The 17,657-nt window shown below is 40.8% G+C and overlaps 1 protein-coding gene across 1 annotated transcript; it reads right to left on the bottom strand.

The window, feature by feature from the left end:
- Positions 1–3,581: 3,581 nt before the first annotated feature.
- LOC118498385 (putative protein SSX9) lies at positions 3,582–15,830 on the bottom strand. The gene is made up of 5 exons (XM_036016338.1): positions 15,793–15,830; positions 7,839–7,974; positions 7,271–7,385; positions 6,829–6,927; positions 3,582–3,973 (listed from the first exon to the last, which is right to left on the bottom strand). Exons 1-5 carry the CDS (start codon positions 15,828–15,830, stop codon positions 3,618–3,620), a joined length of 744 nt encoding a protein of 247 aa, XP_035872231.1. The 3' UTR covers positions 3,582–3,617.
- Positions 15,831–17,657: the final 1,827 nt, after the last annotated feature.

The following is a 17,657-nucleotide window of genomic DNA, read 5'->3' as shown; positions in this document are numbered from 1 at the left end:
CCATGGCACCTGTTTGGCTGCTCTGTATCCCTGGGTCCTGGCATGAGGGTGTTGACAATGTGAAGAGCCCTAGTTCAGCTGAGATGGACAAGTAGCATGAGTGAGAAATAAATGGTGGTTGTCTGTCATTTCAGCATAACCCAGTTGGCTCTGAGCCCATATCCCTCCTCACCAGGATAATGAAGCATGATGTGAAATAATAGAAAATACATATTTTGGCCTCTTCTGTTGCTGGCACAGAGCACCTAAAACCCTTGTAACTTCCTACATGGAAAGAACACTAGGAGCATCTTTTGTTCTAATGAGGCAACTCTGGGTGCCTCATGAATGGCTCCTGGGTGGGTGCTGTTCACCAGAAAGACCAAAGCATGATTAAGAGCTTAGAACTTTCAGCTTCACCCTCCATTCTCTGGAGAAGGAGCAGGAGCTGGATATGGAGTTAGTGATGGATCATGTCTACATGACGAAGCCTCGATGAAATCTTAATAGTATAGGGCTCAGGGAGCTTCCAGATTGGCGAACACATCCATGTGCTGGGAGAGTGACAGAATTCCATGGGACAGAAGCTCCTGTGCTTGGGACCTTCCCAGACTTCATCCTACATATCTCTTCATCTGGCTGTTCATCTGTATCCTTTATCACATTCTTTATTATATAATGCCCAGTAAACATAAGCGTTTTCCTGAATTCTTTGAGCTATTCTAGGAAATGATTGAAATTGAGGAGGGGTCATGGGAAACTTGAGTTTATAGCCAGTTGGTCAGAAGTACAGGTGACAACCTGGGACTTGCAATTGACATTTAGGGTGAGAGAAGCAGTGTTGTGGAACTGGGCCCTTAACCAGTGGGCTCTAAGGTAACTCTGGTGTCAGGATTGAACTGAATTGTAAGACACCCAGTTGGTGTTGTAGAGAAGAGATTGGTATGAGAAAAAACCCAAACATCTGCTCTCAGAAGTGTTATGAGTGTGGTAGTAGTGTGAGAGTAAAGGAGAAACATGGGAGTGTTTTTCCCAGACAACTGGGATACCTCCCCATACACCCCACCCCTGGTCAGGCCTGGACCAGGAGATCAAGATGTCTCCAGCTCACCATTTCCCAGGATACTGTGGCCTAGAGAGAAATCATGAGGCTTTCTTGGCCCTTCTCCATAGGACTGAGAGCAGGGGGTCATCTGGTGGACACACACTGGGACTGAAGGGCTTTCCAAGCTGCAGGTTGTAACTCATGAACAAGTTAATGGAATGTTTTATGGAACCTGAGCAGAATTTCATGTTTTTAATGAATTAGAATGGGATAATCTAGCACATTACAGAGCAGAATAGAAAATATAAAAGTGTATCATATGTACAAAGGGTCAGCATGGTTTCATGAAGCATTTGTTTTCGAATCATTGCAAAAATGTTATTTATTGTGAGTCTTAGTGAATAATACTAAAAAGTTTCCTCCTGTGATGCATGTACTGTTCTTTTTCACATGTTGCTGCATTTCCCAATTGTCTGCTAGGAAGTGGGATTAGCTATAGAACCAGTGTAAAAAATTATTGAAAGACAAATGAAATAGACAAGAAGGTTTCAGCAGTCATTTTGGACCCTCATCAGAAGAGCACATGTACCCACAATGGGGTCCCAGGCTTGGGTGAGGGGAGAAAGCTAATTGGGGATATGTTTGGGGCCATGTGCAGGCTGATTTCTGGAGTTGGGCAAAACTGTACTAGCCTTTCATGTCAAAGTTTGGATCTGTCACATGGAGGAAGGGGAGGAGGAAAGCTCTATCTACCCACAGAACGTAAAGGAAAAATGTTCCCTATTGTGACTACAAAGTATTTTCAAGTTGCCCTTAAGCATCTGTCTCCCTTGCTGGACATCCAGTTGGTGGGAACCACCTTCCCAATGAGAAAGAAAAGTGAAATTTTTCAGGATCTCTTTTGGGTATTCTATTCTGTATTTGCATGGAGAATAATGTACTATACAATGCCTATTAGCAGAGTATTAAATCTGAGGAATGTGGAACTATATTGGGGTAAAAGAGAATTTGTTTCTGCTGAGGCACAGGTAGAGCAGCATCCTCACTGACCTGGGTAGCACTCTGCTCTCACTGCTCTGCCATGTGGGGTGTGCTCCTAGTTCTGGGGGACCTTGGCCCCAAGTAAGGTGACCCTTCACACCATCCTGACACTTTCTCCCTTTGGTGGCTGTTAGAGCCCACACTGGGCCCTGGAACTTCTATGACCGCCTGCCCTTCTACACACCCTGTGCATCTGTGTCTTCCCCTGCCTCCATCAACACTGGGACCCTGCCTCTCCCTCTCTGGAAGCTTCCGCTCTGGAGCTTTTTCATCTTGGAAAACTGACCCCACATCTCCTACCCTGATATCTGAGGCAAAATACAGAGCAATTCTGTCTCTTCCCACACACTCCACAATGGACTATTCCAGCTCCTGACTGTGATGACCTGACAGAGTAAAAGGTAAGGTGTCCAACCAACTGCAGAAACGTGTCTCCAGATGGTGGTGTACAGAGTCTGTCTAGTAAAAACTAGAAATATCCTTCAGTAGAATGTCAAGTTCACATGGGCAGAGACATTTCTCTGTCTTGTTCCCTGATGTCTTTTCAGAACCAGGGACAGCGCTCAGTACAAGCCCATTAGGTGTTAGCTGAATGAATGAAACCTTTGACACAGCAATTACACTTCCAAGTATGTGTACAAATGAACCAGTTACACATGTACATAGGCTGATGTGCACAAGAATGAGAGGACAAACAACTGGGAAACACTTGTGTTTATTAACGGGCAGTGACTGATGCTGGGAAAAGGAATAATGGGGGTTTGAAACACAGAGCAGCTACCAAACAGGAAACAGACTAAAAGGGACATGGCCAGGGCACTCCTTTAGTGGAGAAGAGCATGTGGGAGATGTTTATAGTTGCACTCTGTGTGTGTGTATACAAGTGCAGAAGATAACACCCAGAATCCAGCCCCCAGAATTGCCTTATCAGTCAGGTCTGAGGAGGGGAGGGTATGGATCTTTTGTGCATAGATAACTGGCAATGCTTGTTTCATTAGGTAAGTGCATGAATACATAGACAGAAACAAGCATTAGGTATATGTGTTACTCATTAATGAAACTCTAACATCTAACAATATTTGGCACATAGCAAGAAACGTGCTTAACTTTATTGTGAACATTTTCTTTTCACTTGTATACTTGAAGACCAGGAGTTCACAGCTTTGCTTATGTTCACGAAGGGCTGCTATGTTCTGTTTTCTATCATGCACACTTGTCACAACCCTGAATTGGAGGCAAGAAGAGAGAAGGAAAATAAGTGGCAGTGAGCTCCCATTGTCTGATCCATCAATACCTAACTCCTCATCCTGACAGGCAGGACCCCAAGCACTCCAATTCTGCCCTGCCTCATGATGTGCACTTACGTACCACTGCTATTCAGAGTGAATCTTCTGCTCCTGCCACAGAGACTCTCCCTTGGTCTGATTTCCTAAGCTAGAGGACACTGTGGCCTATAATTTGGGAGCTGAGCATGGGTTAGGAGCCCAGGGCATCAGAGGTGGGAAAGATCCCTGGATTTACAAAACAATGAATAGAAAGAACATGGGAAGCCTTATTTTGTCTCAGTGCTGCACTCCAAGGGTTTTGGCAAAGGAACGATTTTAGGGGAAGGAATGACAGATGGCATACCAGTCCCATAAGAACAGTTTTGCACAGGTGGGGCCTGGTATGAAAGCTCACTTACACAGTCATCTTCCTCGGGGTCACTGATCTCTTCATACACAACAGGGTCCCTTCTTTCCCTCAGCCTGTGGAGCCATACATTAGTCTTCCCTTTCCCCAATCCTGTGATAAAGATGTGTTGGTTAATAAAGTTTTCAGATAAGAAGATGTCTCCTCCTTCACAAGGGTCCATGAGCCTTCTTCCACTTGGTCTGTTGCCCACATCCTCTAGCTCAGAGCGACTGAGATGTTAGATTCACACAAGTATACAACAAATGCCTCCCACTATCAGGTTTAGATTCCCAAACTCTTTAGTTACAAGAACATTCATTCAGACTTTTTAGTATACATTGTTTAGGGCATATTGTGTGTCAGGCATTGAGCTGAGGGCTGTGGATACAACTCTGAGTAAGATGTTTCCAGGTTATCATAGATGGAATTACTTGAGCACCATTCATATCTTGAGTCATAGCTTTCATTCAATGTCTTCAAACAATTAATTTTGATTTTTCATTTCCATTTTATAAAATAAGAATCTGGAGCTCAGAGAATATGGATGACCAGCCCACAGCAACACTGATTTTATGCTGATGAAAATTCAATCTGTGACTTTGGAAGTCCTGTTTTCAGCTCTCAGCTGCAGCTGCACAAGCTTGATTCTAACTTGGACCCGGGCCCGTTCAGGATCCAGTCCTGATGGCAGTGCATCCAGAGAAATTGTTCTCTACCCCCCGCTTACCTGGCATCTGCTTTCTGGGCTCACCAGAGGCACTCACTTTTCCCAGGGGGTAGGGCTGTTTCTGAGCTGGCTCTGAGTCTGGTGTTACTGGCAGTGGGCTTCAAGTCATTTCCTTCCCTTGTTTCTTTCATGAGTACCACCCATTTCATAGGAAGGTCACATGTAAACAGTGTCAAAGCCATTTCTCTGGTGCTTTAAAACTTACAAAGTGTCTTCATGTGCAGTGCCTTAACGAATTTCTCCACTTCTTGGGGAAATGATATGACCAGTACTTCAACTGTGAAGAACCAGGGCAGTTAGAAGGAAAAGGAATGGCCTAAATGACTAGAACACTTGGCTTCATGCTATTTCCAAACCAGCACTGTCACAAACACAGGAAGGCAGAGGAGACTGGTATTTCTTGTGAGAGTGAGTGTCTCAATGGAAGGATCAGCAGCACGTGGGAGTAAACCCCTGTGGAGACAATCTGAACTTCATAAACATAAGAAAATGACTATGAGCTTGGAAATGGGTCAGCGATTAGGATTAGACTACTGTCACTGCCCCTGTGGTTTCAGGGAAATTATTTAACATCTCTGCGACACCACATCTTCATTATTTCAGTTATTATGTGCTATTATTTTTATTAATGTCCACCCAATTATTTGGATATAATAGTAACTCTTGTCATAAAAGTTTTCTTATGGATTATGTAAATTAATTCATCTGAATTGCTTGAAATAATATCTGGTATCACTATGAAGACAAAAGAAGTACAAGCTATCACAATATTCTCCCACTCTTATCATATTCACATACATGCAGGGAGAAAGGCTCTGTGGTCCTTCTGATTTGAAAGATACCTTCATGTGTTTTCTTGGTTGGACTTTGGAAGTCTCCTGAGGGTGTTCATTGAAACGAGGGTGATTAAGCAGAGTTCTTTGGTGGATAAAGTTCCCAAAGTCCATGGAGATTTCTGAAGTACCATGGAATTCTGAAGCAGATGGTATGAATCCACTCACCGTCAAGGGGTTATTTTGAGCTTGGCTTCTGAATCATCTTCAATAATTATTTATTGATGGTATAAATTCATAACTTTGTTCATGATGGTTTCTGATACGAGGTAAACCCCATTACAGCCTCATCCCGTTCCATGACATTTGTTACTCTTTTTCTCAAAGAACTCAATTGGTTGGGAATTTGAACTGTATCCACTTAAAGATGTGTGGCAACTAGAAATCCCTTAGACTTAAAATAGGCAAATTTTATAGAATGCCTATTATACCCCAATGAAGTTGTTAAGTGTGTGATGAGGTAGGGATGATTTAGCCCATTGGTTCTGGGAGGTTTCCAGTATAAAGACACTCATCAAATGTCAAAAAATTTTCACTGGATTTTCAGTCCCCTGACATTGATTTTGGGAGCTTGTGGAATTGGAGACAGTATGAACACTCTGACCCTCTTGTGACTGTACTGTCAGAGCAGAAGAGCAAGTGAACACATCCGTCCTCTTTATAGTGAGTAAACACACTGTTACCATGCACAGAGATTTTGTGAATCTGTCACTTCTTTCACTCCATGTGGCCTGCTCCCTGACAAATAGGAGAGCTCAGTGTGTGTGGCATTGTTCTCTCAAACCCTCTCCCAAAGTCAATATATAGAATTGGGCTCAGTTAAGAGTGAGAAGATCATTCTGTTTGATAAAGTTCAGGAAAATAAGTGAATGTCATTACAAAATACCTTAATCACTTTGTCTCTTTCAATGCTTATCTAAACCTATGTATTTGGTATTCTAAAATTGACTCTGGATGTTTCTGGAAGATTTACACTTTAATCAAAATTTTCTTAATTTTTAGGTGGTTCATGAGGGTATTCAGCAGGAACAGTAACTCCTTTAAATGAAATATTTCAAACTCCAGAAAAATACGGAGGATAATATTAGAAATGTGTGCACATCTGTGGCTGAGCCCAGTCAGATCTTAACATTATTGCACAACTGCTTTAGATTGCTCTGAGCTCCTTTATTCAAAATAGATCAAAACACTCTGAACAAGTCACAGCTGATACCACCTGTGCAGCCCTCACTGATCCCTGTCGGCCCTCCTTATTCACTCCTCAACACTTGAATTTGTTGAATTTTATTCTCATTCAGTTTTGTATACATTTACTGTTAATTTGTTATCTATAAAACATTATTGCTATTTTGTATGTTTTAGGATTTTATATGAATGGCCTCTGATTGTACATAATCTGCTGCATCTTACTTTCTTCACTCAGCAGTGATCCTTTCAGGAAAGAACCCCCTGAGAATCTTTCCTGAGCAGCTGAACCCCAAAACAGTCAGGCTTTAGGAGACACTCTCCAGGCCCTTCCTGTCACTCACCCTGATTCCCGGGGTTCTGATCTTCATCAGAATCATGCTCAGGAGATTTTGTGGTCTGATTCTTAGGACACATAAAATCTGGGAGGTGGGCCCTGAGACCTGGGAGAAGCAAAACATTTGTTCCTTAAGAGACAGCCTGAGAGGAGCATGGGTGCTGGGGGTGCAGCAGGGACAGTAAAGGTTATGGGGGGATTCAAACGGGGGCCAGTGGTAGTGAAGCATGGGGGACCCATGTCTGAGCATCTCCGTGGCAACTCCTGACCCTGATCCCTGTTCAGAATACAACAGAGCAGAAGGTTCTGGAGCTGCCCTTGGATTTCTCCCCACACAAAAGTAAAGAAGGGGACACTGGCTGTAGCCTAAAAGAAAGCCATGGCATGCAGAGGGAAAGAGGGATGGTCTTGTGTTCCTAGGTCTATTTGGACCTAGAACTTCCTGTTACCTAGCTGAGTCATGGTGTCATAGTTTCTCTTCATGTACACATGGGTGATTTTCTCTGAGTTTCCCAGCTTTGCCCACTGTTCCTCGGAGAAGTATTTGCAAATATCCACGAAGGCCTAAGAAAGAAAGAAAAATAAATCTTGGCGGTGTCTCAGGTAAAAGTATCTGACATTTAGCCTGGCCTCTTCCTCCGCTGCTGGACCTGTGTGTTGGACCTGTGACCTGCAGCTAATAATTCTTCCTGGTTGATGTCACCACTAACTGAGAGAACAAGGGTAACAGTCCTTAGCCTCCCCTCTGGCATGCTGCAGGTGCTTCATGTGGGTGGTGGGCTCTGCTCTCATCGTCCAGAATGGACTGTCAGTCACCAAATGCAGTGCAAGGTTACAGGCCTCATCTCCAGAGATGCTGGGAAAGTTCTGAGTGAGGGTGGGAAGCTCCTGAGGCTCTGGATAACCACCCTAACACCCTCTTCTCTGTCCTCACTGCCTTTGGCCTCATGTCCTCAGAAATCTAGCCACTGTATGGTATCCACAGGCTACCACTCTTCCCCCTCTGGATCACCTTACCTTGCATTTCTCTTCTGATTTGACTTTACCCTCCATGGGTTTTTTTGCAAAGGAGCTTCCTGTGTTCATGGCTGTGGGAATCATCTGACCTCGAAGGGACACAGCCTGAGTCTCACCAGTCACAAGGCCAAAGGTCCTGTGGGTGAGAAAGCACTGAGGGAAAACCATACTCAGACTGTCACCAGGAACAAGGTTTTACTTTTCTCCACCCTTGCCTCATTTGTCCGTGAGAAAGGCCATGGGGGAATCCAGGTTATGACAGGGGCCATAGGTCTATGGAAGAAGGAAGGATGGGGGACAGGCTTTCTGTGGGCATGACCAAAGGAGCCTTGAGTCTTTAAGGAAGTCTGGCTACTGTTGTTAGTAGTTTTCCTGGAGTTTGGCTTATCCTGAAGGAAAGATCAAAAGGCCCTTGTTAGGGAAGCAGTGAAGTGAGGGTGCTGTGTTACTGAGAGGGTGTTTTGTGTTAAAAAGGCCAGGGAAGGTAAGTCTCAGAGATCATATGGTTTGGATATTGAGGTAGAGGGATGTGGGGCTTTTCTCTACTGAAAAGAAATAAGGACCACTAATATGAGTGGATTTGGAGACTAATTCTAGGTTATCTGGAAATTATTACTGTAAAGAGAGCTGAAATTTCTGAGATGACAGGACTAGGCATCAACCTGGCTGAGATGTAGGGAATTTTAATGCAGAAATGAGGGCATTGAGAGTCTCTCAAATAGAGGATATTTTTGGGTTTCTGAGGCCAAGAAGTTTGTTGCTTTAACCCAAGTGCTTATCAATAGACCAATGGATAACACATGGCATGTAAACATATATTCACTCAATATCAGAGCACTTAGATGCATAAAGAAAATCTTGGTGGACTTTAAAGACAAGATCGAGAGCAATACACTCATGGTAGGGGGATTTAACACCACACTGTCACCAATGGATAGATCTTTCACATAAAAAACATCAACAAGGAAACAGTGACCTTAAATGACACACTACATCAAATAGATTTAATTGATATTTAGAGAACATTTCATCCCAAGGCAGCAGAATACATTCTTCTCAAGTGCACATGGATCATTCTCAAAGACAGACTACATGGTAGGACACAAAATAAGTCTTAACAAATTCAAGAAAATTTAAATCACATCAAGCATTTTCTCAGACTACAAGGGCCTGAAAATAGAAATCAACCTCAGTGAAAAACTCAAAAACATTCAAATGCATGGAGGCTGAATAACATGTTATTAAACAGTGAATGAGATCACTGAACAGTGAGATCAAGGAAATCAAAAAGCACCTGGAAACATGAAAATGAACACACAATAACCCAAAACTTATGGGACATAGCAAAGGCAGCCCTAAGAGGGAAGTTCATAGCAATACAGGCCTACCTAAAGAAGATAGAAAACAAAACTAAAATAAACAATCTAACCCTATACCTAAAAGAACTAGAAAAACAACAAACAAAGCCCAGGGTAAGTGGAAGGAAGGAAATAAGATCAGAGCCAAAATAAATAAAAGACTAAAAAAATTTCAAAAGACCAGTGATCCTAGGAGCTGGTTCTTTGAAAATATGAATGAAACTGAAGAATCTTTAACCAGATGCATACAGAAAAAAAAAGAGGACCCAAATTAATAAAATCAAGAATGAAAGAAGTAATAGCTGATACCAGAGAAATACAAAGGATTATAAGAAAATACTATGAACAACTTTATGCTAAGAAAGTGGACAACCTGGGCAAAATGGATAAATTTCTAGAAGCATACAATCTTCCAAAACTGAATCAGGAAGAAGAAGAGAACCTGCATAGACTGAATAGACGTTTTAACAACTAATGAAATGAAAGCAGTAATAAAAAAAAACTCCCAACAAATAAAAGTTCTGGACCAGATGTCTTCACAGCAGAATTTTACCAATCATTCAAGAAAGAACTAACACCTATCCTTCTCAAACTATTCCAAATATTCAAGAAGAGGGAAGACTTCCAAGCTCTTTGTATGAGGCTAGTATTATCCTAATCCCAAAACTAGGTAAAGACACAAAAAAGAAAGAAAAGTACAGGCCAATATCCCTGATGAACATAGATGCTAAAATCCTCAACAAAATAGCAAACTGAATCCAGCAATACATTAAAAAGATCATACACCATGATCAAGTGGGATTTGTTCCAAGGATGCAAGATTGGTACAATATTCACCAATCAATAAATGTGATATATCACATAAACAAAATGAAAGATAAAAATCACATAGTCACATGATCAAATGCAGAAAAAGCATTTGATAAAATTCAGCACCTGTTTATGATAAAAACTTAGCAGAGTTGGAATAGATGGATCATACCTCAGCATAATAAAGGCAGTATTTGGCCCTGGCTGGTGTAGCTCAGTGGTTGAGTGCTGGCCTGCAAATCAAACAGTCACTGGTTCGATTCCTAGTCTAGGGGACATGCCTGGGTTGCAGGCCAGGTCCCCAGTAGGGGCATGCGAGAGGCAACCACACATTGATGTTTCTGTTCCTCACTTTCTCCCTCCCTTCCCCTCACTCTAAAAATAACATCTTTTTAAAATATAAGAGCCACATATGAAAAACCTACTGCCAACATCATACTCATGGGGAAAAACTAAAAGCATTTCCCTTAAGATCAAGAACAAGACAGGGATGTTTGCCTTCCTACTCTTATTAAACATAGTACTGCAAGTTGTAGCCACACCAATCAGACAAGAAGAAGAAAAAAAAGGCATACAAATTAGAAAGAAGCAAAACTGTCATTACTCACAGACAACATGATATTGTACATAGAAAACCCTACAGGGTTCACCAAAAAACTATTAGACTTAATAAATTTTACAAAGTAGCAGGATACAAAATCAATACTCAGAAATCAATGGCATTTTTATATACCAATAATGAACTATTGGAAAGGGAAACTAAGAAAACAATCTTATTTACTATTGTGACAACAACAAAAAAATAAGGTACCTAGGAATAAACTTAACCAAGGAGGTAAAAGACCTGTACTCGGAGAACTATAGAACACTGAAGAAAAAAACTGAGGAAAATACAAATAAGTTGAAGCATATACTGTGTTCATGGATTGGAAGAATTAACATAATTAAAATGTCTATTCTACCCAAATCAATCTGTAGACTCAACACAATTCCTATTAAAATATCAATGGGGAGTTCCAGCCAAGATAGAGGCATATGTAGAAATGCTTCGCTTTCTTGCACAACCAAAGGATAACAACCAATCTAAAAAACAATGAACAACCAGAAGTGCTAAAAAAATCAAACTGCATGGAACTCCAACAACCAAGGAGTTAAAGAAACATTCACCCACACTGACAGCACCACAATGTGGAAAAGAGGGTTGCATCACCCTGGCAAATACCTAAGGGTTGGCCCCCTTACTACATAACAAGTGTGCCAAGACAAAGAAATATGACCCAAATGAAAGAATAGATCAAAACTCCAGAAAAAGAGCTAAGGGACAGGGAGAGAGACAACCTATCTGATGCGGAGTTCAAATCACTGGTAAGCAGGATGCTCACAAAATTGACTGAGCTTGGTTGTGAAATGAAGGCTACCCAAAGTGAAATAAAGAAAAATATACAGGGAACCAACAGTGAAGGGAAGGAAACTGGGACTCAAATAAACAATCGAACAAAAGGAAGAAATAAACATCCAACTGGAAGAGAATGAAGAAACAAGAATTCAAAAAAATGAAGAGAGGCTTAGGAACCTCTGGGACAACCTTAAGCACTCCAACATCTGAATCATAGGGGTGCCAGAAGGAGAAGAGGAAACACAAGAAATGGAAAAATTATTTGAACAAATAATGAAGGAAAACTTCCCCAGTCTGGCAAAGGAAATAGACTTCCAGGAAGCCCAGAGAGTCCCAAAGAAATTGTACCCAAGGAGGAACACATCAAGGCACATCATCATTAAGTTACCCAATATTAAAGATAAGGAGAGAATCTTAAAAGCAGCAAGAGGAAAGGAGAGAGTTACTTTTAAAGGAGTGCCCATAAGAGTAGCAGCTGATTTCTCAAAAGAAATCTTGCAGGCAGAAGGGTCTGGAAAGAAGAATTCAAAGTCACAAAAGGCAAGGACCTACATCCAAGATTAATCTATCCAGCACAGCTTTCACTTAGAATGGTAGGGCAGATAAAGTGCTTCCCAGTTAAGGTCAAGTTTAAGGGGTTCATCATCACCAAGCCCTTATTTTATGAAATGTTAAAGGGACTCATAAAGGGGCTAAGGAAAAGAAGATAAAAAACATGTATAGTAAAATGGCAGCAAGCTCACAATTATTAACAACCACACCTAAAACAAAAACAAACTAAGCAAACAACTAGAACAGGAACAGAACCACAGAAATGGAGATCACATGGAGACTTAGCAACAGGGGAGTGGGAGGAGGAGAAAGGGGTAAAAGGTACGGAGAATAAGTAGCATAGATGGTGAGTAGAAAATAGATGGGGGGAGGGCAAGAATAGTATGGGAAATGTAGAAGCTAAAGAAATTATGACACATGGACATGAACTAAAGGGGGGGAATGTGGGTGGGAGGGGTTATGCAGGGTGGAGGCAAATGAAGGGGGTGTATGGGACAACTGTAATACCATAATCAATAAAATATGTTTAAAAAAAAAACCTTGCAGGCAAGAAGGGGCTGGAAGTAAGTATTCTAAGTCATGAGAGGCCAGGACCTACATCCAAGATTACTCTATCTAGCAAAGCTATCATTTAGAATGGAAGGGCAGATAAGTGCTTTTCAGATAAGGCCAAGTTAAAGGAGTTCATCATCACCAAGCCCTTATTATATGAAATGTTAAAGGGACTTATCTAAGAAAAAGAAGATGATCAAAACTATGAACAGTAAAATGACAAGAAACTCACAACTATCAACAACGGAACCTAAAAAAACAAAAATAAAATCTAAGCAATCAACAGGAATAGGACCAAAACCAGAGAAATGGAGATCACATGGAAGGTTTCAGTGGGGAGGGGGAGGATGGGGAGGGAAGGTACAGGGAATAAGAAGCATAATTAGTAGGTACAATATAGGCAGGGGGAGGTTAAGAATGGTATAGGAAACAGAATTTAAAGAATTTATGTGTACAACCCATGGACATGAACTAAGAGGGGGAATGTTGGAGGGTTGGGGGTGAAGGACATAGAGGAGAGAAAAAACTGGGAAAACTGTAATAACATAATCAATAAAATATACTTAAAATACCAATGCCATATTTCACAGATCTAGAACAAATACTCCTAAGATTTATATGGAACCAAAAAATACCCTGAAGAGCCTCAGCAGAGCCTCTTGAGAAAGAGGAACAAAGTTGGAGGGATCACAATACCTGATATCAAACTAGACTACAAGGCCACTGTAATCAAAACAGTCTGGTACTGGCATAAGAACGAACATAGATCAGTGGAACAGAATAGAGAGCTCAGAAATAAAGCCACGCCTTTATGGTCAATTGATACTTAAAGGAGGCAAGAGCATACAATGTAGTAAAGCCACTCTTTTCAATAAATCATGATGGAAGAACTGGACTAGAACTTGAAAAAAAAATGAAACTGGAGTACAAACTTACACCATAGAGCAGAATAAATTCAAATGGATATAAGATTTAAATATTAATCACAATACCATAAAAATTCTAGAGGAAAACATAGGCAGTAAAATTTTGGATTTCTTTTGTAGCAATATTTTACCAATATATCTTCTAAGGCAAGGGAAACAAAAGAAAAAGTAAACAAATAGGACTATATCAAACTAAAAAGGTTCTGCATAGCTAAAGAAACCATCATCAAAATGAAAAGGGATTCCGTTGTATGGGAGAACATATTTGCCAATGATACATTGGACAAGGGTTTAATATATAAAATATATAAAGAACCCATGCAACTCAATGCCAGAAAGACAAACAATCCAATTTAAAAATGGGCAGTGGATCTGAACAGACACTTCTCCAAGGAGGACATACAGAGGGCCCAGAGACATGAAAAAATGCTCAGCATCACTAGCCATCAGAGAGATGCAAATTAAAACCACAATGAGTTGTCACCTCACACATGCCAAAATGGCAACAGCCCTGGCTGGTGTGGCTCAGTGGATTGAGTACTGGCCTGTGAACAAAAGGGTCACTGGTTCAATTCCCATTTGGGGCACATGCTTGGGTTGTGGGCTGGGTTCCCTGGTGCAGGGCATATGAGAGGCAACCACACACTGATGGTTCGCTTCCCAGTCGTCACGTTGCAGGCCAGATTCCCACTGGGAGACATGCAGGAGACAACCACCATTGACATTTCTCTCCCTCTCTTTTTCCCTTCTCTTCTCTCTAAAAATAAATAAATAAAATCTTTTAAAAATTTAATAAATCAACAGACAACAAGTGCCGGTAAGGATGTGTAGAAAAGGGAACCCTAGTGCACTGTTGGCAGGAATGCAGGCTGGTGCAATCACTATGGAAAACACTATAGAATTTCCTCAGAAAACTAAAAATGGAGCTGCCTTTTGACGCAGCAATTTCACTTTTTGGAATATGCCCTAAGAAATCTGAAACACCAATAAGAAAGAATATATGGACCCCTGTGTTCAAAGCAATGTTATTTACAACTGCCAAGATGTGGAAGCAGCCTAGGTACCCATCAGTAGATGAGTGGACAAAAAAGCGGTGGTACATTTACACAATGGAATACTATGCAGCAGTAAAAAAGGGAGTTATTTTGCAACAACATAGATGGAACTGGAGAATCGTACGCTAAGTGAAATAGGCCAGTCAGTGAAAGACAAATACCATATGATCTAACAAGTGTAAGCTAATGAACAAAATAAATTAATGAGCAAAATAGGATCAGAGACATAGAGACGTGGAACAGGCTGACAGCTGAAAGGGATGAGTAAAGCAGGGACTAGATGAAGGAAGGTGAAGGGATTAGTCAAAGAACATTTTGCATGACCCATGGATATGGACAATGGTGTGGGGATTGATGGTGGGAATGTGGGTGCTGTAAAGGGAGTAAAGGAAGAAAATTGGGGCAACTGTAATAGTATAAAAATAAAGTATTTAAAAGACAAAAATGTAGCAGCACCTAGATGCAATGGAATATTACTTGGCCATAAAAGAGGGAAATCTTTACCATTTGAGACAGCATGGATGGACCTAGAGTGTATTATGCTCAGTAAAATAAGTCAGTCAAAGAAATACAAACACCATATTATCTCACTGATTTGTGGAATCTAAAGAATATAAATGAACAAACAAAAGAGAAACAGACTCAGAGAACAAACTGATGGTTGCTATAGGGGAAGGTAAAAAAGGTGAAGGGATTAAAAACAAACGTAGTTACTAAATAGTCATGAAGATGTAAAATACAGCATAGGGAATATAGTCAGTAATATTGTATTAACTGTATGGTGTCAGGTAGGTACTGGAAATAGTGGGGGGAACACTTTGTAAAGTATATGACTGTCTAACCACTATGCTGTACACCTGAAACTAATGCAAAATAATATTGAATGTAAATCGTAATAGACAAGATTATAAAATAAAAAACAAAAACAAACAAACAAAAGAAAATGATTGTTGCTTTATTCTAGAGGATGTAACAAAGAAGTCCTTTAGGTTGAGGCTATTATTTCTGCTTGAGGAAATCTAGGGGCATTAGGCTAATTTTGGGATTTCTCAGGCTGAGGGGGTTTGGCTTCCCTGAGTGAGAGTAATTAGGGGGTCTCATAGACGACAGTTTTAGTTTTTATCTCTGCTCTAAAGGGATTTCCCCAAAAGACTTGAAATCGTCCATTTTGCAGATTAACTTGCAGATTATTGGGTCGTACAGCAAAGACCCAACTACTCTACATTCTGCAGAGATTCCCCACTTTTCTACATGCTATCCCTCCACGCTTAATGTGTTTAGGCCTGACCCTCAGAGAGAACCTACCTCGGAAGAAGTGAAGTGGTTGTGAAGGCTTGATTCATGCCGAGATGAAAACGTGCCACTCGATCAATCAGCCAATCAACTAACCTTAGCAGTTAGTGAACTTAATTTGGCTATTGGAGGTCAGGATAATAGAGTGGGAATGGCGGCTAGAGGGGTCTATCCGTCCAGCTTCCCAAGCCTAGAATGTCGTTTTAAAGTGGGTGGAGACAATAATTTTCCCGCTTGCAAGCAAAGGTTGCATTCCCATTGCAATTGGCTACTCCAAGTTCCGTAGTTTCGTCACTACGCATGCTCAAATGTTCCCTTTCCATTCAGCGTTTGTCCTCCTCCACTCTTTAATGCATATTATTTTATTTTATTTTTAGCTTAAAAAATTCTAAAGTGTCTGATGTTTATTTAATACGTAGATTATAGGAGGCAGGCTACCTGCTCAAATTGTTCCCTTGAGTCTACAACTTCTTCAGATATGGAGTCTTTCCTAGGACCTCCTACAACCTTTACAGTAAGCAGAGAACTTAAACCGTATGTTTTAAAATCAGCTTTTTATATGTGTCTTTTTTCTAGAAGAGTCAATAACCAAGAACATTTTATTTATCCTTTTAAAAAATGTTGACAACATTATATATCTCGGCCATTCCCCCCCCTTTGCCCACCTCCACCCAAACCCTGCCCATGTCCCCTCCCCTAGCTTTCACTGGACTGTTGTCTGTATCCATGGATTGTGCATGTATGTTCTTTGGCTAATCTCTCCACCTTCGTTTATTCAATACCCCCCTTCCTTCCCTTCTGAGCTGTCAGTTTGCTCCATGTATCCATGCTTCTGGTTCTATTTGGTTTGTCAGTTAATTTTGTTCATTAGATTCCACATATAAATCTTATCATATGGTATTTGTTTTTATCTGACTGATTTATTTCCTTTAGCATAATAATCTCCAGATCCATCCATGCTGTTGCAAAGGATAAGAGTTCTTTCTTTTTTACAGCCATGTAGTATTCCACTGTATAAATGTACCACAGCTCTTTTGTCCACTCATCTATGATGAGCACTTGGGCTGCTTTCAGATCTTGGCTATTGTACATAACACTGTTATGAACATGGGGGTGCATATATTCTTTCTGACTGGTGTTTAGGGATTCTTAGGTCATATTCCCAGAAGTGGGATCACTGGGTCAAAGGCAGTTTCATTTTTAATTTTTGACAAAAGTCCATACTGTTTTCCCCAGTGGCTGCACCATTTTGTATTCTCACCAACAGTTCACTAGGGTTCCCCTTTTCTCCACATACTTGCTAGCACCTGTTGATTTATTGATGGTAGTGATTCTGGCATGTGTGAAGTGATACCTCACTGTAGTTTTGATTTGCGTATCTCTGATGATTAGTGATCTTAAACATTTTTTCACATGTCTATTGGTCATCTGTATGTCCTCTTATAAAGTAAATCACTTCTGTAGAAGCAAAGATTTCCTGATGTTGAGGTTTCAAGACATTTCTCAGGTGGATCAGTCTTATCAGCAATCTTACGATACATACAGGGATAGGATTGCTCTGAGTGTGACTTAAAGTATGTCTTCATGTCAGCCAAATGTGGCCTGCTGGGGCAGAACTTGAGGGAAGCGACTGTTCAGGAAACCAGAGTAGGTCTGCACAAGTGGGTCTCTTATGTTCCAGCTCAATACAAGGATAAAATCTTGATGGTCAGGAAGAATCAGTAATCAGTAAACCTTATGGCCTACAAATTATTTTCCAATACATTTTTTTCATCTGGGATTTCAGCATAGCCTGAGCAACCCATACGTCTGCCTTTTTTCTTTTCAGGTGCAGAGTTCATAATGTTCCTGACTATATTCAAGTCTCCCCCTTCTCT

This window comes from Phyllostomus discolor, chromosome X (genome assembly GCF_004126475.2).
Source record: "Phyllostomus discolor isolate MPI-MPIP mPhyDis1 chromosome X, mPhyDis1.pri.v3, whole genome shotgun sequence".
Taxonomy (NCBI): Eukaryota; Metazoa; Chordata; class Mammalia; order Chiroptera; family Phyllostomidae; genus Phyllostomus; species Phyllostomus discolor.
This window is presented reverse-complemented; position numbering and strand designations above follow the sequence as displayed.

Bases quoted from the DNA above. Each gene is read 5' to 3' on its own strand.
- LOC118498385 (XM_036016338.1), bottom strand. From the start codon at position 15,830: ATGAATCAAGCCTTCACAACCACTTCACTTCTTCCGAG. The intron at 7,975-15,792 runs GTAGGTTCTCTC...TCTCACCCACAG, and splicing joins ACCACTTCACTTCTTCCGAG to GACCTTTGGCCTTGTGACTG. The intron at 6,928-7,270 runs GTAACAGGAAGT...TGCTTCTCCCAG, and splicing joins TGACACCATGACTCAGCTAG to GTCTCAGGGCCCACCTCCCA.